The 22,836-nt window shown below is 45.1% G+C and overlaps 1 protein-coding gene across 1 annotated transcript in view; it reads right to left on the reverse strand.

Moving 5' to 3' along the window:
* Nucleotides 1-22,416, reverse strand: part of SCARB2 (scavenger receptor class B member 2) — an 81,458-nt gene extending 59,042 nt beyond the window's left edge. Inside the window, exon 1 of the mRNA XM_061420538.1 lies at nt 21,822-22,416. Within this exon, the coding sequence (XP_061276522.1) occupies nt 21,822-21,938 (117 nt within the window). The 5' untranslated portion in view covers nt 21,939-22,416. The remainder of the gene's footprint in view (nt 1-21,821) is intronic.
* Nucleotides 22,417-22,836: the final 420 nt, after the last annotated feature.

Here is a 22,836-nt window from a genome sequence, read left to right on the forward strand (position 1 = left end):
AACCCAGCCCCCACCATTGCAGGTGGATTCTTTACCAGCTGAGCCACAAGGGAAGCCCAAGAGTACTAGAGTGGGTAGCCTACGCCTTCTCCAGCAGATCTTAACCCAGGAATTGAACCAAGGTCCTCCTGCATTGCAGGCAGATTCTTTACCAACTGAACTATCAGGGATCTGATAGCTGTTATTTTGATCTGATAGCTGTTGGGATCTGCTAAGTTGCTTCAGTCATGTCTGACTCTGTGTGACCCCATAGACGGCAGCCCACCAGGCTCCCCCGTCCCTGGGATTCTCCAGGCAAGAACACTGGAGTGGGTTGCCATTTCCTTCTCCAATGCATGAAAGGGAAAAGTGAAAAGGAAGTCGCTCAGTCGTGTCCGACTCTTTATTTTCTCCTTGATGAGATCATGTATTTTCCAAATTTTTATAATGAGTAAAAAAAAAAAACCCTTAACATTGAGGAAAAAAAAATTTGGGGGTGGTGTGCCACACGGCATGTGGGATCTTACTTCCCCAACCAGGGATTGAACCTGTGCCCACGGCAGTGGACGTGTGGAGTCCCAACCACTGGACAGCTAGGGAACTCCCAACGCTGAGAAAAATTTTAAAAAGAAGAGAGGAAAAGGGGATCTATGGATAAAGAGAGTATAAGTCCACTAGTGAAACAATAACTAGATTGCACAAGAAGCAGCTAATGACATCACCTGAAACCCCTCTAGTGGTGAGGATCTGAATCATGATAAACAGAGACACTGGCCTCAAAACAGGATGGAAACCACGCCCTGTGACACAGCACACCACAGGATGCCAAGGTTTTAGTAGTCCAGGCCTCCAATTTAACAGAAGCGGAGCTGTAAGGGAACTTAATGATATGACTCTAGTATTCAGTGGAAAATATCTCAAGACTCTGCAGCGAAAAACAAAGTGGTGCTGAAATAAAATGCATGCAGAAAACCCAAGCTTGTCAGAACAAGCACAGTCGTCTGGAGGGCTGGAAATCAATTCCTATCCGTGAGTCGGCCAGGTCACAGGACTGGGGGCTCCTTGTGGTTTGGTGCCAGCTGGAACATCTAATCATCCGATTTTTATCCAAACAGCACATTAGTGAAATATTCTTGGCCTTTACTATCAGTACTGATTTACCAATTTGAGGTCAGATTGGTGAGATGGAAAAATTTAAAGAGAAACCACAAAAACCCTTTCCTTCTAAGCTTGGGATCCAGCTCAGACTCACTTGTTGGGGAAACACCCCCGTTCCCTTCCCCCCACCCCTGCCACACATACATTAATCTCTCCCCACCCCAACCATAGAGCAGCCTAATTGATCATTTTAGGCAGGTTTTTTTTTTTTTTTTAAGAGCTTTGTGGTGTTTTATCTTATCTTCTAAATGGGAGTCTTAGCTATCTGAGAGGAGCAAGGGAGAGAGTCAGGCCCAGAAAGACAGAGAGAGAGAGGGGATAACAGCTGACAGGCTGACCAGATAGAACCCAGAGGCCATGGAAGGACAAGGAAGGGTCTGTGTCTCTTCGTGTCAGAGCCAGGCTCTATACAGTAACTCTATGCAATAGAGATATACCAGAGTTTCTCTGGTATAAAGTGCACACACAGCCCCTAGAAACAGCTCAGTTAACACTGAACAAAACCTACCTAAAACTGATATGTTAACTATGAAAAGTGTAACACGGAAATAATAATTGTCTCCTAGAGGATTTTGAATTGGAGGCCTGGACTACTAAAAACTTGGCATCCTGTGGTGTGTCTCCCATAGATACCTTTCAAGTTATCTGCTTCCATTCAAATAAAAACCTCTTTTTCTTACCCAGAAATTTCCAGAAAAATGCAGGGCAATAATTTCTCCTCCTTTGTGAAGTCCTTGGCAATCCCCCTTAACTGGATGGGTCATCCTTTTTTTTTGAATCTCATAACACATTATATAGGAATTTCTTAGGGAAAAAAGTGCTCAGGATGGAAAACATCTTCTAAAAAACTGAGGTTAATCAGAAGCAACATGACGCAGGTGATATTAGCAGCCAAAAACGAGAAGTGCAGCTACTCAATATTGGAACATATTAGGTTACCTGTTGGTGCTGACCTACAGAAAAAGAATAGGGTCTTGTTTTTTTCTTTAATCCTCACCACTCCTCCAGGACAATGCAGGTTTTGGAGAAATATTGATTCAGTCAACAAAACATAGTAGAAGAAAACTATATTTTCCATCAGCTTTGCTTATAAGATGCTGGGAGAGAAGACCATGATGTGGGGCAACCAGAGAGCAGAAGAGAGGCATGAACAGTCACAGCCAAAGCCAGTCAAGCTCCTGTGACAGCAGCTCGACAGCTACAAGTCCAAGGAGCCCTTAAAGTGTACCCAGAGGAAGCGCTTGTCCCCTGCCATTTCAGCCACGTTCAGAAAAGAAAGAAAGAAAGTGAAGTCACTCAGTCATGTCCAACCCTTTGTGACTCCATGGATTGTAGCCTACCAGGCTTCTCCGTCCATAGGATTTTTCAGGCAAGAGTACTAGAGTGGGTTGCCATTTCCTTCTCCAGGGGATCTTCCCAACCCAGGGATCGAACCCCGGTCTCCCGCATTGTAGGCAGACGCTTTTACCATCTGAGCCACCAGGGCAGATATGAGAAGCCACCACATTCAGATATGAGAAAGCAATTCAGACAGATACATTAGAATCAGAAACACACAGATCGAGCACCTATTAGTTTCTGTATCTTATTGGTAATCCAGCACCCTACGTGGCTCAGACGGTAAAGCGTCTACCTGCAATGTGGGAGACCCAGGTTCGATCCCTAGGTTGGGAAGATTCCCTGGAGAAGGAAATGGCAACCCACTCCAGTACTCTTGCCTGGAAAATTCCATGGATGGAGGAGCCTGCTAGGCTACAGTCCATGGGGTCACAAAAGTTGGACACAACTGAGCAACTTCACTTTCACTTTCTTCAGCACCCTAAAGAGCTAAGGGGCTTCCCAGGTTGCACTAGTGGTAAAGAACCTGCCTGCCAAGGCAGGAGATATAAGATATAAGTTCAATTCCTGGGTCGGGAAGATCCTCTGGAGGAGGGCACGGCAACCCACTCCAATATTCTTGCCTGGAGAATCCCATCGACAGAGGAGCCTGGTGGACTACAGTTCATAGACTCACAAAGAGTCGGACAAGACTGAAGTGACTTAGCACACACACACAAAGAGCTAAACGCAGCCAGTTCCTTTTGTGGATGGGGAAAAAAAACCCGTGTCCCTCCGTGATCTCTTTTCAGAACAATTATTAAAAGCAATGCTATAACCATGGTTTTCTTGCAAAGTATAGAACTATGCATTCAATGAATCCAAACACAGTATGTGTGTGTGCCAGGCGTTGCAGGTTGGGGATCCCTAGCAACCAGATCCCTGGTCTGTGTTCCAGGAGTTTACCTTCTATTTGGGTGATGGTGATATACACATGCAAGATAATTAACAATGTAAAGTAGCAGGTAATAAATGGCCAATGAGCACACCAAACAGTGGTCTCTGTAGTGTTCAGACAATGAATTCTACAAACTGAGACGGAGAAGGGTAGGGCTTAATGTGAGCCAGGAAGAAGAAATAAAAATTTGGCAAGCAGAGAAGTTCATGGGGGGTGGATGCCTTCTGAACAGCTGGGGTTGATTCCACTATCCTGTCTGGCTGGCAGAGTGAGCCCTTCCTCGGTGCTTGATCTATGTCCATCTCTCCTGGAGCCCTCCATTTAATCAGAAAGAGTGGATATGGAGAATGAGACAGTAAAAGATCCAGAGGAGTGATGGTATTAGGTCTGACTGGGCGTGGGTTTTATAGGGAGCAGGGAGAGTCATTCAGAGAGGTACGTTGGGGTCACAGAAGTCTAGATTTTATCTGATGTATAAGGAAGGAGTATGGAAGGTTTCTGAGCTGCAGAATACTATCAAGAGCCAAGGGTTGTGTTGTCACTTTATCTCATCCAATCCTTTTAATGGAAGTGCTGGAGAAGACTCTTGAGAGTCCCTTGGACAGCAAGGAGATCAAACCAGTCAATCCTGAAGGAAATCAACCCTGAATATTCATTAGAAGGATTGATGTTGAAGCTGAAGCTCCGATACTTTGGCCACCTGATGTGAAGAGCCAACTCATTGGGAAAGACTCTGGGAAAGATTGAAGGCAAGGAGGAGAAGGGGGTGACAGAGGAGGAGATGGTTGGATGGCATTATCAACTCAATGGGTCGAGTTTAAGCAAACTCAGGGAGATAGTGAGGGATAGGGAAGCCTGGTGTGTTGTAGCCCATGGGGTCACAAAGCCCATGGGGACATGACTTAGTGACTGAACAACAACAATCCTCTTAGTAGTCTTCAAAAGGAAAATCATCTTCCCTGTTTTACATCTCAGGAAACCAAAGCTCAAAGAGGTTAGGTGAATGCCTGACATCTACCGTACTGGTAGAGGGTGCAGCCTGCCTCCCAGGCCAGGACTCACTGCAAACCTGTGCTCCTGGCAATGCTGAATTTTACCAGAGCCTTGTACTCCTGGAAAACAGCAATGGTTCTAGAATCCTTGCTTCTGTGTTCTGGGAAATAGCTGGCTTCAAAGAAACACCCTTCCCTGTATGACTTAGAATCACAGATGTCTCTCTTGTTTACCTAAGACAAGGCCAGATGCTGACCCTCCAGATTCCCATTTTTTGCCTCATAATCAATTAGCTGGACAGCCTGACCCCACTGATCAGTGGTAGCCAAATGCCTGCATGGCGACTACAGTTAATAACACTGTGCTGTACACTTGGGGCTTTCCTGGTGGCTCAGTGGTAAAGAATCTGCCTGCAAATGCCAGAGGCCTGGGTTTGATCCCTGGGTCATGAAGATCCCCTGGAGAAGGGAATGGCAACCCACTGCAGTGTTCTTGCCTGGAAAATCCTATGGACAGAGGAGCCTGGTGGGCTATAATCCATGGGATCGCAAAGAGTCAGACACAACTGAGCACGCACATGCACAGGCCTCAATAAAGCTGGGTAAAAAAAATGCTTGTTAATCAAACTTCAGGTTTCTCTCCTTTCCAGCCACAAGAATGCCTCATAAAAGGAAAAGCCTTCTGGTTAACTCTCAGGGCCCTGAAGATCATACAGTCAGATGTACTCCCAAATGCAAGATCCTCTCCCCCTACCACCAGGTCCTTTCTCCTTTACAATAATCCTTCTAAACAGCCTCTCCTTATCAAAGTCAGATTTGTTTTTTATCTGACACTCCTAACTATTGTGCCAGGCTGCCTATCTTGCATTGACACAGGCGAGAGGTATTTTGGAAGCTTACACTGGCACTTGACAGCAAATAGATGGGGAAACAATGGAAACAGTGCCAGACTTTATTTTGGGGGGCTCCAAAATCACTGCAGATGGTGACTGCAGCCATGAAATTAAAAGACGCTTACTCCTTGGAAGGAAAGCTATGAGCAGCCTAGACAGCATATTAAAAAGCAGAGACATTGCTTTGCCGACAAAGGTCCATCTAGTCAAAGCCATGGTTTTTCCAGTGGTCATGTATAGACATGAGAGTTGGACCATAAAGAAAGCTGAGCACTGAAGAATTGATGCTTTTCAACTGTGGTGTTGGAGAAGACTCTTGAGAGTCCCTTGGACTGCAAGGAGATCAAACCAGTCAATCTTAAAGGAAATCAGTCCTGAATATTCATTGGAAGGACTGATGCTGAAGCTGAAGCTCCAATACTTTGGCCACCTGATGCAAAGAACTGACTCATTTGAAAAGACCCTGATGCTGGGAAAGATTGAAGGCAGGAGAAGAAGGGGGTGATAGAGGATGAGATGGTTGGAGGGCATCACCGACTTGATGGACATGAGTTTGAGCAAGCTCCGGGAGTTGGTGATGGACAGGGAAGCCTGGTGTGCTGCAGTCCATGGGGTTGCAAAGGGTTGGACATGACCGAGCAACTGAACAAACACTGGCACACGTGGGAAGGAGGGCTTGGCTAAGATTGTTATAAGGATTAAATGAGGCTTAAGCAGAGTGCTTATCTCCAGTCACACTCAAAATACTCAATAAATGGTGACTGTGATGTTGACTATCACCATCTTCAGATTGCAGATGAGAGGGTTCCAGGTTTTGTCTGCAGAAAGAAAGGAATCGTGTCACTTCCATGAGTCTCCTCAAATATAGACAACCGAACAAATGTTAAACAAAAGAGAAAAGAAAAAAGTTTTTAGTCACTATCTTCATAAAATATCCTACATAAGATTCAGTTAAAGTTGAAATAAGGAATTAGCATAAAATTGGAAACTAAAATGTTGAACAGGACAAGAATGACTTTGTAAATTATAATAATTCACAGACTAGAGTAGAAAGCAATCATTAGGATTATAAAAACCACTACATAGAAATAAGAAACATGCTCATGATGTATGCTAACTGGTAAAAGCAGACAATGCAAAATATGTATAAATGTGGACAAAACCAGCAGATAAAATGCAAACATGAAAACATTAGGGGGGTGCTGTATAGATAATGTTACAATTTCAATTCTTTAGCTATCTTCAAAATCATCAAGCCTTCACTAGATGTCTAATAGCATTCATCTCTACAGCACAGGGTTAGGCGGGGTCTTCCAGTCTCTCTGTGATGTTTCTCTGCACTGTTTGGATTTTTTTTTTTTTTTACAACAAAAATAAACTACTGCATAAGCAGAAAAAAATAACTGTTCCCTTCTATATATTTTTTTACAGTGAAAAAATCTAAGGAACTCAATTCTATAAAATATATTAATTAGACCGCCAAGGGAAGGCAGAAGTGGATACAGAGGACAATTTCATCTAGCTTTGCCTCTGTCCCTGCAAAACAAAGGCGAGGCTGATGCCTCATCAGCTGTGGTCAGCTCTCCCTCACCAGGGCCAAGGGCCTCCATCCCCCACACTGGGCTTTGCAGTATTGCTCCTCCTACTATCGTCAGGATAGTTGATGTAACACTCTGGATTCCTGGCCAGCTTTTTCTGACAAGATATGGATGCTCGCTCATTTCAGAGTGAGAAAGGACTTGCTGCAGCAACGTGGACAGACCTGGAGATTATCACACTAAGCGGAGTAAGTCAGAGAAAGATAAACACTATATGATTTCACTTACACATGGAATATAAAAAGCAATACAAATGAACTTATTTACAAAACAGAAGCAGACGCAGAGAAATAGAAATTTATGGTTAGCAAAGAGCGGGGCGGGAATGGAGAGGGATAAACTGGAAGTATGGGATTAACAGATGTACGCTTGTCTATATAAAAAACATAAACAAGGAGGACTAACTGTATAGCACAGGAACTATATGCAATATTTTGTAATAAGCTATAATGGAAAAGAACTGAAAAAAGAATGTGTATATGTATATACACACATACTGAATCACTTTGCTGTACACCTGAAACTAACACAATACCATAAATCAACTACACTTCAATAGAAAACGAAGAAAGGATTTGCAGCCTCATTTATTTATTAAAGAAAATCATCTCAGAATTATCCATCCCCAAAGAGCCAGTCAGTGTGAGTGAACAGATGGTAAACGGCCTGAGTTTATCTTGTCTGGTTTGTATCCAGTTTCAGTAAAAAAAAAAAAAAAAAAACACAACAGTCCGAAGACAAGAGGAAGAGTTCGCAGAAAGAAGAAAGGCAAAATCGTTCCCAGAAGGGAGGGTAAAACTGGCTGTTCTCATGACAATCTGACTTGAACTTACTTCTCCAAGTTTCAAGTTGATGACAAAGTTTCAGGATGGAAATAAACATCTGGTCGACTGGAGTCCTATGCTAAGCAAACCAAATAAAAACCTAACAACAACAACAACAAACACACCAATGCTGACAGCTTGCCAGAGCCACACGGACAGCAGGTGCTGTTACAATCAGGCCTTCTCCTCACTGTAGGCCTGCACCCCTACCCCCGGTCACTCCTAGCTGAGTCAACATCCTTACAAGCCTCACACCATCTTTGACTTTGAATCCACTCAAATTTTGCTCTTAAGAGTACCGGTTTTTCCTGTACATTTTTTTTTTTGGCCATGCCCTCAGCAGTGAAAGTGGAGAGTCCTAACCACTGGACCTCCAAGGAATTCCTTCCTGCACCTTTAATGCATCCCTTGGCGCCCGACCTCCCCACTCACAATGGCCCTCAAGGAACCTAGTGTACACTGTAAATCCCAGAGTAGATGGTGTGGGGTGTGTGCGTGTACACACTAAGTAGAGAGGAGGAATGAGAGAACAGAAGGCAGTTTATAAATACAGCTGCCAACGTTTCTAAAACAGTTGCTTCTTTATTTTTATCTCCTTCCCTGATGTTCAATTCAGAGAAGGACAATTATCATTACTACCAGGCTGCTACTGACTCAAAGTCTCCAGGAGGCAGGTGCTCTGCTGAGCATTATGGACACTTGAAGCCTTCCATTGGCCCCACAAGGTAAGAAGTCCCATTTTGCGGGTAAGGAAATGGGGGCACCAGCTTTCCCAGACTCACAGAGCCAGTTGAGTCAAGTCAAATCCCACCAAGTCTAGGTCTGTGGGTTTGCAAAGACCATGCTTGACCACTCCAGGAGCTGCTACCCCATCACACTTCCAGAGTACAGCTTCCAGATTTAGTGAATAAAAACACAGGATGCCCAAGGATATCCCAAATATTGCATGCATGCGTGCCAAGCTTCAGTTGTGTCCAACTCTGTGCAACACTATGGACTGTAACCTGCCAGGCTCCTCTGTCCATGGGATATCCCAGGCAGGAATACTGGAGTGGGCTGCCATGCCTTCCTCCAGGGCATCATCCTGACCCATGGATAGAATCCACATCTCTTATGGTTCCTTCTTTGGCAGGCGGGTTCTTTACCACTAGTGCCACCTGGAAAGCCCAAAATATTGCACAGGCTATGTCAAAAATGCTTTAATTCTTAGGATGCAATGCTGAAGGATTCAGGGGCAAAGTGTTGTAATACCTGCAACTTGCATTCAAAAAATTCAAGAAAGAATATATAAGAGAAAGATGAAGTCAGCACAGCGGGATGCTAACAACTGAAACTGAAGAGAATCAAAACATTGCATAGACATACTCACTAAAATATTATTTGAAGTTTATCTGAAATTCAAATTTAACTAGGCATCCTGAATTTTATCTGGCAACCTACCCCAGAAAGACCATGAAACTGTGGAGAAACCATCACTTGGGCTCCAAGACCTCCCTGGGCCACGAGATAACCCTGCAACCAGCAGAGTCTTCCACTTATGCTAAATTAAAAATCAGCATAAGGTCCCAAATCAATTTTACCATGTGACTTTGGATAGTGCAGAGCATGATGAATTTTTCCAGGTGTAATGTGGTAATACTACCCTCAGAAGAAATACTGGAGGGACTTCCCTGGTGGGCCAGTGGTTAAGAATCCAATTGCCATTGAAACATGTATAATATCCTATAAGAAACAAATCACCAGTCCAGGTTCAATGCAGGATACAGGATGCTTGGGGCTGGTGCACTGGGATGACCCAGAGGGATGGTACAGGGAGGGAGGTGGGAGTGGGGTTCAGGATGGGGAACACATGTACACCCGTGGCAGATTCATGTTAATGTATGGCAAAACCAAGACAATACTGTAAAGTAATTAGCCTCCAATTAAAATAAATAAATTTAAATTAAAAAAAAAAAAAAGAATCCACTTGCCAATGCAGGGGACATGGGTGTGATCCCTGGTCTGGGAATTAGGATGCCTCAGAGCAACTAAGCCTGTGCACCACAACTACTGAGCCCACGAGCCCAGAGCCCGTGTTCTGCAATAAGAGAAGCCGCTGCAGTGGGAAGCCTACACACCGCAACTAGAGAGTAGCCCCACTCATGGCACCTAGAGAATGCCAGCATGCAGCAACAAAAACCCAACGCAGCCAACAAGAAAATACATAAGTATTTAAAAAAGAGAAATATTGTAAAGATGATTGAGTTATGTGGTCAATCTGCCACGTCGAAGCCAGGTCAATCATGTCGACTGAAAAACCTTTCGGTTAATTTGCCAATATGTATACACTGAGAGCTTTCTCTGTGCCCAGCAAGCATAAGCCCTGTTTCAAGAAGACATTCAGCTAAGGACGTAACACTGACATGCGCGTAACAGTGAACCTTCATGTGCAAGGCCCAAAGGAGGGCTATGCCTGAAATTATCGGGATAATATCAATTGTTTGGATCCGTGGGCTTCCCTGATGGCTCAGACAGTCAAAAATCTGCCTGCAATGCAGGAGACCTGGATTTGATCCCTGAGTTGGGAAGATCCCCTGGAGGAGGGCATGGCAACCCACTCCAGTATTCTTGCCTGGAAAATGCCATGGACAGAGGAGCCTGGCAGGCTAAGTCCATGGGGTCACAAAGAGCTGGACATGACTGAGGGACCTACACTTTCATCCTAAAATTCCCATCTGGATACCTTGCAGGCTGCTCAACATCAACGTGACCAAAAAAGGGGCTCATGATTTCTCCCCGAATCACTCTGTCCTACTGATGAGAGGAGTTCTACCTCGTCCTCTTCTCCATTTCTTTTCCTGTCCCTATCTCATCACTGGGCTTCCCTCGTGGCTCAGACAGTAAAGAATCTGCCTGTAATGCAGGAGACCTGGGTTCGATCCCTGGGTCAGGCAGTTTCCGTGGAGAAGCAAATGGCAACCCACTCCAGTATTCTGGCCTGGAGGAATTTCATGGACACAGGAGCCTGGCGGGCTACAGTCCATTGGGTTGCAAAGAGTTGGACATGATGGAGCGACTAACACTCTCACTTTCATCTCAGTACTGGCAAGGACTGCGGCGATACGGTTCAGTTTTAGGTAGTCTCCCAACTGGTACCCTTTTCTCCAGCTTTGCCCCTTTCAAAGGTATTATCTATATCAGCTTCCAGAGAGTTCCATAAAAAGTGCCTATCAGGCCAGACACTCTCCCCACTGCTAACAGGATAAACTCTGAGGTCCTGATACAGCCCAAGACGTCAGTCCATGGGACCTGACTCAGCCCATCACCTGCCATCCCAACAGGCCCTTTAAGAACGAGCAACATGGAGTGTTCCACCTTCTCCCAGGTATGACTGGATTAGCTGCTTCTGCTGAGAGGTGTTGCTCAGTCATGTCTGACTCTTTGTGACTCCATGGACTGTAGCCCGCCAGGCTCCTCTGTCCATGGAATTCTCCAAGCAAGAATACTGGAGTGGGTTGCCATTTCCTTCTCCAGGCAATCTTCCCAACCCAGGGATTGAACCTGGGTCCTCTGCATTGCAGGCAGATTATTTACTGTCTGAGCCACCAGGGAAGCCCATGACTTGGTACAGCCACAAGACACAACACATCCACAGCAGCCTGATGGAGATCTTTCGGGAAAGCAGCAGAAGGATGGCTGAGGGACCAGCTGTCCCGATAAAAGCCACATGGAGATGATAAGAATAAGCTCTTATGGAACTGCATTGGGCTTTAATGCAAGTAAGTTAATATTTTCAGAAACTTTCAGGCCTCAAGAGCACTGCTGCTTGTACTTTTAGTTCAACAAAGTGCTACTTAATAATTAAACACAAACTCAGCATCCACATTGCCATCTACAGAGTCTAAATTTACCCAGAGATAATGCAGACCAACTTTGAGAAAACCTGATCTAATAGTGTGTGGAAGATTCTCATTGGATTCCACATTAATAAAATTCACCAAATATCAAAACACCAGTTGGTTGGCATTATTTTAAAAATTTCTCCCTGAAATCAAGCAAACCCAGTGCTGATTCTTGGAGTAATGTAAATACTTTGTACTATTTACCTTTCTAAATACTCTATTGAGGTAAAAGAAATAGGCTGCCATTAACATTTTACCCTTATTCTCTGACCTTATTTTAACTTAGGAACAAAAGCACTGGTTTTCTTTTTTTTTCTTTTATGTCATTGTTTAAACTCATTTTGCTTTAATTGCAAATCCAATAATTTCAGCTAATGAGATCTGACAGTTGAGGCTCCAATGTCAGTTTATCTGTCAGCTGCTGCTGTGTCTATAAGTCACAATTAGGACAAAAGGGTAGAACAGTTATTGTGAAAAAGCTCCTGCTACAAAACTCCCAGTAGAATACTTTCTAAATACTTCCAGGTAATTTCAAATGTGAACCGAAGGTCGAGAACTGCCAGCCTAAAGGGAGAAAAATCAGCCACCAGATAGAAACTTAATCAAAAGGACCAGGTGAAGAGTGGGGAGATATATGTGGATGCTGGCAGGGGATGGGGGTAGGGAGATGTAGGAACAGTTGAATGAGTGGATGAAAAACAGGATTTTAAGATGTGAATAAATAAGAAGTGTGGCCATGGCAATAATGCCAAGTTCTCTGTATAACTTGTAGAGCCAGTCTTATTATTTTACAACCTGTTTGGTTGTGACTATATCTCTCAAAGATGAAATAAGGGATGTTTCCCTCACCTGTTTATACCTACATCTCCTATTCCTTCCATTACTGTGGATTATCAGAAGAATCATATTAGAAGCAATAGCCTTAAAATGGGACTTGCAAGAGTAATGATGACATTCCTGTAACCAGGAAGCAAGGTATTCTGTCTTGCTTTCTTTAGAAAGAATGTAAAATTCTGAAGCTAAAGAAGCCACATGGGGAAGGTCAAGGAATGAAGCAGGTACAGGTCTGTGCATGTTTGCATGCCAAACCCTAGCATTAATTCAGTTCTCCACAGAAATATGCCCTCTCCCATTTTTGTTAAATGCATGTTAAATTCTTCAATACTAAAAGAATCAACCCTGAATATTTATTGGAAGGACTGATGCTGAAGCGGAAGCTCCAATACTTTGGCCACCTGCTGCAAAGAGCTGACTTATTAGAAAAGACCCTGATGCTGGGGAAGATTGAAGGCAGGAGGAGAAGGGGGTGACAGAGGATGAGCTGGTTGGATAGCATCACTGACTAAATGGACATGAGTTTGAGTAAACTCCAGGAAATGGTGAAGGACAGGGAAGTCTGGTGTGCTGCAGTCCATGGGATCACAAAGAGTCAGATACAACTGAGTAGCTGAACAACGAATGACCTCTTCAGGCTATCTTTTCATCTTCCTTCTCGTGGTAAAGAGCATCAGATACAAACAGATATTTCTCCACTCTATGAAAGACAGCAGAGCAAACCCCATGACAAAGGGCACCTTCCCTGGACCCTGGGGTCGGACGTGTGACGGCGGTGGGGACAGGGACGGAGGTCCTGTCCAAAGGGCAGCCTCCATTCTGCCCCAGCTGCTGTCACCCAGACTGTGATGGGGCCAGTACTGCAAAAGAGCCACATTCGGGAAATCCAAAAACGAGGGGATAGATGTGTATGTACAGCAGATTCACTTTGCTGCACAGTAGAAACTAGCTCAACATTGTAAAGCAGCTATGTTTGCTGTTGTTCAGTCACTAAGTCGTGTGAGACTGTCTGTGACCCATGGACTGTAGCCCTCCAGGCTCCTCTGTCCATGGGATTTTCCAGGCAAGAATACTGGAGTGGTTGCCATTTCCTTCTCCAGGGGATCTTTCTGACTCAGGGATCAAACTTCTATCTCCTGCATTGCAGGCAGATTCTTTATTGCTGAGCCACCAGGGAATCCCACAAAAGGAACTACACTCCAATAAAAATTAATCAAAACAAACAACAACAAAAAAACCCAAACGGTCACATGTTCCCAGAGAACCTGGAAAGCTGGATTATTCAGCAAAATTTCCAGATTTTAAAGGTATAAACTATTAGTGTGGCAAACGTGACCACTGGAACAAAAATGTGTAGCAGAATAACAATATATAACCAAAATCATCCTGAAGATGTTAAGTTCTCATCTCTCCATTCATCCACATGATGTTTAATAACTATTTTGTATGACATTCATTTAACAGGTTGAGAAGATGATACAAAGCTACATATGGCCGGATCCCTACCTTCAAAGAGAACTTTGCGGCTAGCTTTAAATACTGAATTATGTCCTGTGGATAGAGAATCTTTAGCAGGGCTGAGGCTAGAGGGGAATTATTGAAGAATTCAATTATGGAGCTACTAATGTTCTGGTCTGGTTTGATTAACACACAGGAAAAGACAGGAGATTCCCTGAACCTGATTCACTGATGGCCCAAACCCACTGTTCTTCACGCTGGACTCATGAGGACACCAAACAAACATATAAATATATAACAAAGTAAACAAGACCCTGGTGGTCTGAAAACATTAAAAACATAGTTCCCAAAGTAGCCTTACAGAAATAAAGCACGTATGTTATGTCATTTTAAAAATTCTAAAAGTCAACAAATTTAAATGAAAACCAGATCAGTAGTTCTCAAAGGGTGGTCTGAGGTCCCCTGAGGGGCCCCAAGACCCTCTCAGGGGATTCCTCATGGTCAAAACTATTTCTGTAATAACATTAACTATCTGCCCTTTTCACTCTCATTTTTTCATGAGCGTATAGTGGAACTTTCTAAAGGTTACACAGGTTGTAATGATGTCATTGCTCTGACAGCTAATGAAATACGTGCTCATGTATACTTGTATTTTAGCTTCCCAGGTGGCGCTAGTGGTAAAGAACCCACCTGTCAATGCAGGAGATGAAAGAGATGGGGGTTCGAGCCCTGGGTCAGGAAGATCCCCTGGAGGAGGGCATGACATCCCACTCCAGTGTTCTCGCCTGGAGAATCCCATGGACAGAGGAGCCTGGTGGGCTACAGTCCATGGGGTCACAGAGTTGGATACAACCAAAGTGACTTAGCATGCACATACTTGTGTTTTAAAAATGTATCAGTTTTAATTTCTAATATTATAAATATTTATAGATGTAACCAATAGAAACATAAGTTCTTTGGTGTCTTCAATAATCCTTAAGAAAACAAAGGCATCTGAGTCCCAGATTTCTGAATTAGATTATAAATTCCATAAGGGTAGAGACTCTGTCTCATTTACTATCGTACCCATAGGTCTCAGCACACTGCCTCACCAATGATTCATACTCAGTAAATATTTCCTAAATAAATGGATGACTGCCAAAGAATATACCTAAAAGTGCTTTCGGATATAGAGAGCAAACACTGAAAGTAGCCTTTATTTTTCTCAGTTGCTTTTGACTAGCTACCAGCTTTGATAAAAAATGGTTGCTTCATGTAATATATCATGGATATAGACTAAGTATCTTGATGATATAGACCATAAATGCCTAGTCACTTGGCCAATATCATGTGTTTTCATTAATGATTTTATAATCCCACCTGCTGATTCTTCCCTGGGAAACAAGCAAGTGTCTGGCAGAACAGATGGCCCCTTCATTGTGGCTTGACAGTGAAACAAGAAAGCAAAAAACAGTTCTCATAAGCAAAGACCTTCCCCTCCCTCCCAAAAGATATTTTCTTTGATGTAAACCTGCAGAATAGTAGTAATTACTAAGAATAATAGCCCCAACTAGAATTATCAACTCTTTTGTATGCTAGTTATACCAGTTGGAATTAAAAATAAATACAGGGTGGGAACAGAAGCACCCCATTTCTGTAAAGTCTATGTGCTACTATAATGCACAAAGAAAAAATGTGGATTAATCAACAGTATATTTAACAGTGGTTTCTGTTTCTCTTTTTTTTCTTTGTTGTCTCTGACTTTTTACAATGGCATATATATCTCTTTACCAGAAAAACAGGCAAAAATAAAGAATAAAATACAGGGATGTCCCTGGGGGTCCAGTGGTTAAGCACCTGCCTTGTAACGCAGGAGACACGGGTTCCATCCCTGGTCCAGGAGGATTCCACACGCTGTGGACCAACTAAACCCATGTGCCGTAACTATCAAGCCCGCGTGCCCTAGAGCCCGTGCTCCGCAATAAGAGAAGACACTGTAATGAGAAGCCTGCACACCACACAATGAAGAGGAGCCTCCCACACACCACAACTAGAGAAAGCCCACACATAGCAACGAAGACCCAGTGCAGCCAAAAATAAGTAAATAATTTCTTTTTAAACAATAAAACACAAAGAAAAAGAGAATTGCCATCTCAAGGAGTGAAGACATAGGTTAACAGAACCAGTCTTGGTTTTGACCTGGGTGCTAGTCCCAAGGACTCTGATTCAGGATGGCTGATGGGGTCTGGGTTTTTTCCATAAGTGATTCTGATGTGGTTCCCTAGAGTCCAGGAAAAACACCAAGAACTGCTGACTTACTCCCTTGTCTTAACCTTTAGTACTGCATACGCCCACAGTCACCAGGAATTAGTAAGATGCTGAAAGAAACATCATAAGATTTTGATATCACCAGATCACATTTCCAAAAGCCAGGGAGAACTTGGATGATTCTGTTGAGGAGTTAAAGACTCCGGCAAGGATATGGCCTCTGTTTATAGAGCTATGGTTTCTGCTGGTGGTGGGCCAATCACATGACTTTGTCACGAATTTGGAAGGAAGAAACTGAGAGATGAAGCGTGTTCATGGGAGGCTCAGCAGCTGGAGCATCACAGAAGGTCAGGGCTAGGGAAGCCCCAGATGAGGAACCAGCCTGGGCCCGAGGACACAGAGGAAGCTGGTGGGGAAGGCAGAGGAAAAGGAGAGAGACACACTGGGCCTGGATCCTGCTGACCGTCCAGTTTCTACTGGATTTGCAGGAGGCCTTACTGTGCTGTGGTTCTCACCCTTTGATTTCTACCAGCTTCCTCTTCCAATCTTAGAGAAAAAAAAAAAAAATCCTCTTTCTTGAGCTAGCGTAAGGGTGCCTCATTTCCTCCGAGAGCACTGCTCCTCTTTAATGCCAGGAAGTGGAGGACAATGTGATGTGTGAGGGTAGAATTTACGGTCACCAGGAATCTTTTGAAAGGGAAGAAGGTGCTAGTAATTGCTCTAGGATAACAGGTGTAAATAAGCCAGAACTGTCACAGGCAATGGGATGTATGATGACCTTCAGGATGGGAAAAGTGAACTAGAAGACCCAGTGTGTGCACCTAACTTCATCATGTGGTCTTTGATAAGTCACTTCTCTATGTTTCCAGGGTCATATAGGCGTAAAGGTAACTCAATACCCTAATATGTGCATGCGTTCTAAGTCGCTTCAGTCATGTCCAATTCTTTGTGACTCTAGGCTACAGCCCACCAGGCTCCTCTGTCCATGGGATTCTCCTGGCAAATACTGGAATGGGCTGCCATGCTGTCCTCCAGGGGATCATCCTGACCCAGGGAGCGAAACTGTATCTCTTAGATTACTTCATTGCAGGCAGATTCTTTACCACTAGCGCCTCCTGGAAGCTCCTAATTTGATACCCACCACTATCCATATTTGAATTTACAGTCTCAGTTTCCTTGACTAGAAAATAACAGATTAAGCGATGCCTACTCTAGGATTCTATGTCTTTATAAACCTGAAGAGAAGCAAATCAGGAAATGGGGTTGCTGGGCAAGAAAGAGCCCTTGAAGATTATATATAGTTGACTGTCTTTATATAAACAAAAATGAAGATGTTTTACTCATTGGACTCTAAAAATATCACATAGCTTCACCAATCAGTGTTATTTGCTTAAACTGTCAGGGATTATATCTTATCTCTTCGAGCTCCAAGGCTGCTCTCACTCCCTGCTCAGGCCAGCTGGTATTTGCCCAGGGCCTCAGGTTTCCAGTGAAGGGTAGGTGACTCTGTCATGTTCGTCTCATCCGTGAGCCCTCATGCTGCCGTCCTTCCTTGGTAGCAAAGTGTCAACAGTCTCTTGCCCTCTCACTGATTCCCCTGCCAGCCCACCTCTTATTAGCCAACTTTGCCCTTGGCCAGCTTGTGCCCTCATTTCTGGGAGATATTCAAACTTTCAGCAAGCCGAAAGGCAAATTTAATATCCTGTGCTGCAGAGTTGCTCTCAAGCACAGGTCACGTACCTGTGTCATAGAATCTCAGGATTTTGGAGCTAGAAGGACCTTTATCTACTCTTTAGTTCTTGTCTGTGAAAAGAACAGCTGGAAACAATAAATGTTTATTGTCGGCTGTGCAAATATGTTGCCAATACAAATAACGATAACAAATTCAGGTACCAGGAAAGGACTGTACTATATGCTTTACATCAATCCTTTTATTTCATTCTTGCAACAACTCAAAGGTAGGTATTCTTATGACCCCCATTTTCAAGATGAGGAACCTGAGGTTTTGAGGGGTTCAATAATTTGCTACTTGGCTTGTCCAATTTAATCCAAGTATTTGTTAGTGACTGAAAAAGGGGTTTTCACCAAGCTCTGCTGATTCTTAGGACACTGTTCTTTCAACTAAAACAATTAGAAGTGAGGCAGCAGGCAGTTAGCTTACCCACCACCAGTACCAGGCACTGCCCTAGTTGCCAGGATGAAATGTAACATAAAACCCTGCCCTTCCAGGTTCTAAACAGAAAAAGAGATTGCTGGGTCCCTGCAAAGCTCTGTCTTCAGGGAGGTCAAAATGCTCAACAAAGAGGGCCTGGCCCATGCTCCAGGATGTGGGTGTGAGCAGCCAAGAAGGGAAAGTTTTTCTGCCTCTTCTGTATTTGAGAAAAGTCAACAGAAACAGTTGGGCTTCCCTGGAGGCTCAGTGGTAAGCAATCTACCTGCCAATGCAGTACATGCAGGTTTGATTCCTAGGTTGGGAAGATCCCCTGGAGAAAGAAATGGAAACCCACTCCAGTATTCTTGCCTGTAAAATCCCACGGACAGAGGAGCCTGGTTGGTTAAGTCCATGGGGGTCACAAAATAGTCAGACACGACTGAGTGACTAAACAACAAAGAGAAAGAGTTACAGGGCTTTCTCGATGTAAGGCATACTATAACAGGCCAAGGATGGAACCAGACTGTCTTGGTTCTTTCCACTCTACTCAATAGCCGAGATCAAAATCTCCCTCCAGTCATCTCTGGCTGTTGTGGGCCTCAAAGACAATTATCAAATGAGACAGAGTCTTCTAATAGGAATTATGTTACTAAGCTTCTCACAATTAGCCCAACCAACTCATTTGATTTTCATTCTTTTTCTCTCTCCTCTTTTTTGATGTAGACAAAGCAGGACATGGACAATCGTCAAAGGAAAAAAATTAAGAACTAGGAATATCAGATTGTATTATAAGTATATTAAAGTAAGTTATGAATGAATTTTCCATAACGACGTTAATGGAAATGATGATGGAAGCTGTCCTTGGGCACCTGTTCCAAGCCTGACACCATGCTTAGTGCTTTACACAGGTGACCTCACTCAGCTTCACAACAGCACACACACAGGCACATCCCAGGTCTGTGTGAAGCTCATGCAGTGTATGGAGGCTGTCCCTAAGAAAAGAAAACGCTGCATACAGAATTAGGTAGAGGGCCTTTGAAGCGCCCGTGCAAGTGCGGGACCCAAAGTGTAAGCTTTGTGAGTTTCATGGTGAATGCATCCCCTAGATGGCTAACATCCTCATTGCCCTCAGGAATGAAACTGAGGTTCAGAGAAGTTATGTAACTGGCCCAAAGGCCAAGAGCCTAGAAATGTCAGGGCTAAGATTTGAATATAGGGTGTCTAACCTCCAATCTCATGTATTTTTTATTTGCTTCTAACAAAAATAAAACTGCTATCATTTACAAATAACTATGGTGCTGGTGGTGGTTTAGTCGCTAAGCCATGTCTGACTCTTTCAACCTCCAGGCTCCAGTGCATGGGATTTCCTAGGCAAGAATACTGGAGTGGGTTGCCATTCCTTTCTCCAGGGGATCTTGTCCACCCAGGGATTGAATCCATGTCTCCCGCATTGCAGGTGGATTCTTTACTGCTGAGTCACCAGGGAAGCCCTACAAATAACTATACATACTACTGTATCCCATTTAAAGTACACCCATTTTCTCTAGTAATTCTTATAATTCTTCTATTTACATGAATAGTTGTTATCCTTATTTACAGATAGAAAAGCCTAGAATTAAGAAAGGTTAAGTACTAGCCTAAGGTTACCCAGCTAGTACACAGTAGAGCCAGATTCATGCCTGCAAATCAACCTGCGAAGTCCTTACTCTTTCCACCATCTCATGCTACCCGCCTACAGGCGACCCAGGAAAGCGGAGTGGTAATGATGGTAAGGCGTGACCTCTGGTTGCCTTACCATATTTCCACATCTGTCCACACCTAGCCCTGTCATGAGTCTCACACACCACGTGGTGCAGTGTTCCTTAACAGGGTGAGGCAGTTCTGAAAGTTCACTTCTCCTATACTTTCATTTACAGTCAGATCAGAGTCCATTCTTCATGGAGAAAACCACCTTTAAAAGCCAATCACCAAACATCAGTGCAAACTTAAGCCCCAGCCCAGCTGCCTTACAACTACCCTCCACCCCCACCACCTCCCTACCCACTGCCCATGAATGTAGACCCACAGAGCATCCAAAGGCTGACAATACCTGAGGCACAAGGTGGGGAGATCACCCATCTCACAGACCTCTCCTGAAACAGCCTTTCAAAGCCACACAAGAACATCCAATTGACTATCATTGGATTGCTTAACTCTAGACACCCAAGCAAGAGGTTACATCCTTAAAGAGGTTACATCCTTAAACTACCTAGCCATGGATTTGCAGGTGGACAAGGGTGGAGAGATTCAATTTAGTTTTTTATTTGAACATGCTTTGAACAATGGCCTTTGAGAAGCTCAGACAGTGGGTCCTGTCACCCCCTTGACAATGAAAACTTTTAAAAATTAAACTATGCTTTGCCATGGCATTTTTTTTTAAGTAGCTTCAGATTTCAAGTAATTGATGACTTTTAGAAACCTCTATTTAAAAAATAGGTCTGTTGCCACCTGGAATGAAACAATTTTGCTAATTGGGAGCGCAGTGACCAATTTTGGAGGAGGCCCCAGCTTTTATTATCTGGCCAACAGCAAGTGTAAACGAGTAGGAGAAATCAGGCAGTGATGGGTGCTAACAAGAAAGGCTTCTCCGATAACTTTTTTAAAAGGAAAAAGTGACCCCAGTAACTCTCTCTGGTTCCTCTTTCCACACGGATTGGTGGATGTGGGTGAAAGGGCAGGAGAAATGACCACTGAGTGAAATCATAGGATGGAGAGGTCTGAAGTGACCAGCTTTCCAGCCCACTCATCTGAGAGGAAGAGATGGGCTCAGATTAAGAATTTAAATGCAGCTTTGCCTAAGCTTAGGGTTGTTTGCGGAGAAGGTGATGGCACCCCACTCCAGTCCTCTTGCGACTTAGCAGCAGCAGCAGCAGCAGCAGCAGGGTTGAGAAGAGCAAGAAATCCATGGTGAGACAAAGCAGCAAGCTGCTAAGTCAGCACAGGCTCTGATGAACTGAAATGTCACCCAGCCCAGAGGCCTGGCCTGGCTACCCAGTGCGGGGCTCAGCCCAGGAAGGCAGGAACACAACAGACTAGGCACCAGCCTCCCATCCCCACATCACACCACTTCAAAGGCCAGGGCAAGCAGCCAACACACTTGCGGGGTGGCGGTGTCTTTCATTTAGTTTGTTTCCTCATGAAGTGGGAGGGAAATGAGTTTGGGCCCAACAGAGACTGGGGCGCGGGGAGGGCCCAGAAAACAAAAGACAGAATTTAAGTGAAAGCCTTCTTTCAAAATCTAGACCCACAGTCTTGTTTATTACTCTAAAAGGAACAGGATTATTCCTCTCCAGCCTTCTTTAACTCTTACCCACCCAGCCCAAGAAAACATGGAAGAAAGGAGGGCCCTAGCCTCCGGACTAGGGTTATAAGGGGTGCAGATCCACCCTGCACAAGGTTCAGCAGTGGGAGGGTGGGCTGCAAGTGTCCCCCCAATCCCGCTCGACGCGCGCGCGCGCGCACACACACACACACAGCCCGCCACGCCTCACCTTCTCGATCGTCTGGTCCACGGCCTTCTGGAAGACTCGGGCCACCAGCAGCGTGATGCTGGTCACCAGCAACAGCAGGGACAGCGTCCCCACCGCGTAGAAGCAGCACCTGCCCATTCCGCGCACCGCTCCGGGGCCGGGCGGCGGGCGACCGGATGAGAAGCAAGGAGGGAGAGACGGAGGGGCGCCGGCGGAGCGGCCGGAAGACCCGGGACCCTCGGGCGCCCGCGGCCCAGCAGAGGGGCCCGGCTCCCTGCTCCGCGACTGGGCGAGAGCGGCCCTGCTTGCACCCGGCCGGCCGGAGGGGAGTAGGAGTCTCGCTTTGGTTTCGGTTTCTACGGCCGCGGCCGCCGCGGCGCCCGCCTGGCGCAGCTCGCGAGGCAGAGGGAGCGCGCAGCGCGGAGACGCTCGCCGGCCCGGCACGCCGCAACCCCGGGAGGCGACAGGCGGCAGCTGCGCGGGGAAGCGGGCGGGGCGGAGGCTGAGCCCGCAGTCATGTGCCCCGCGGCAGCGGCCGCGATTCGGCCGGAGCGCCCCGCGGCCGGTCCCGGGAGCCGCCCAGCACCGGCGGCTCCCTGACCCTTGCGCAGCGACGCCCCCGCCCTCTCGCCGCAGGCCCCGCGGTTACCGCGGGAAAATCGCCTGCTCTCCCAGTCTCTACTGTCTCCCCAAGATACGAGCTGCGGGCTGCCGGGCGCCAGGGATTCAGCATGGATACACGCTGCCCCTGCTATCTACATGAGCTCACAAGTTAGCGCGACACTGTTACAGCAGTTAAAGCACAATGTAACTAGTGCTTTTAGAGGTGGATGAGGAGGTCTGTGCCAGCAAGCACCTCTACCAGGGTGATCTAGCACCCCCACGACTGAACTGGTCGTGGGGGATGTGTAAGGGTTTGTCATGTGAAGGGTGTGTACAAAGGAGGGGGGAAGCTTTTGGAGAAGAAAAAGCTGTGTTAAGATATCGGGGGTGGAAAAAAAGAATTGTATTGATCAACCATGCTAGAGGTCTCTCC

This window comes from Bos javanicus, chromosome 6 (genome assembly GCF_032452875.1).
Source record: "Bos javanicus breed banteng chromosome 6, ARS-OSU_banteng_1.0, whole genome shotgun sequence".
Lineage (NCBI taxonomy): Eukaryota > Metazoa > Chordata > Mammalia > Artiodactyla > Bovidae > Bos > Bos javanicus.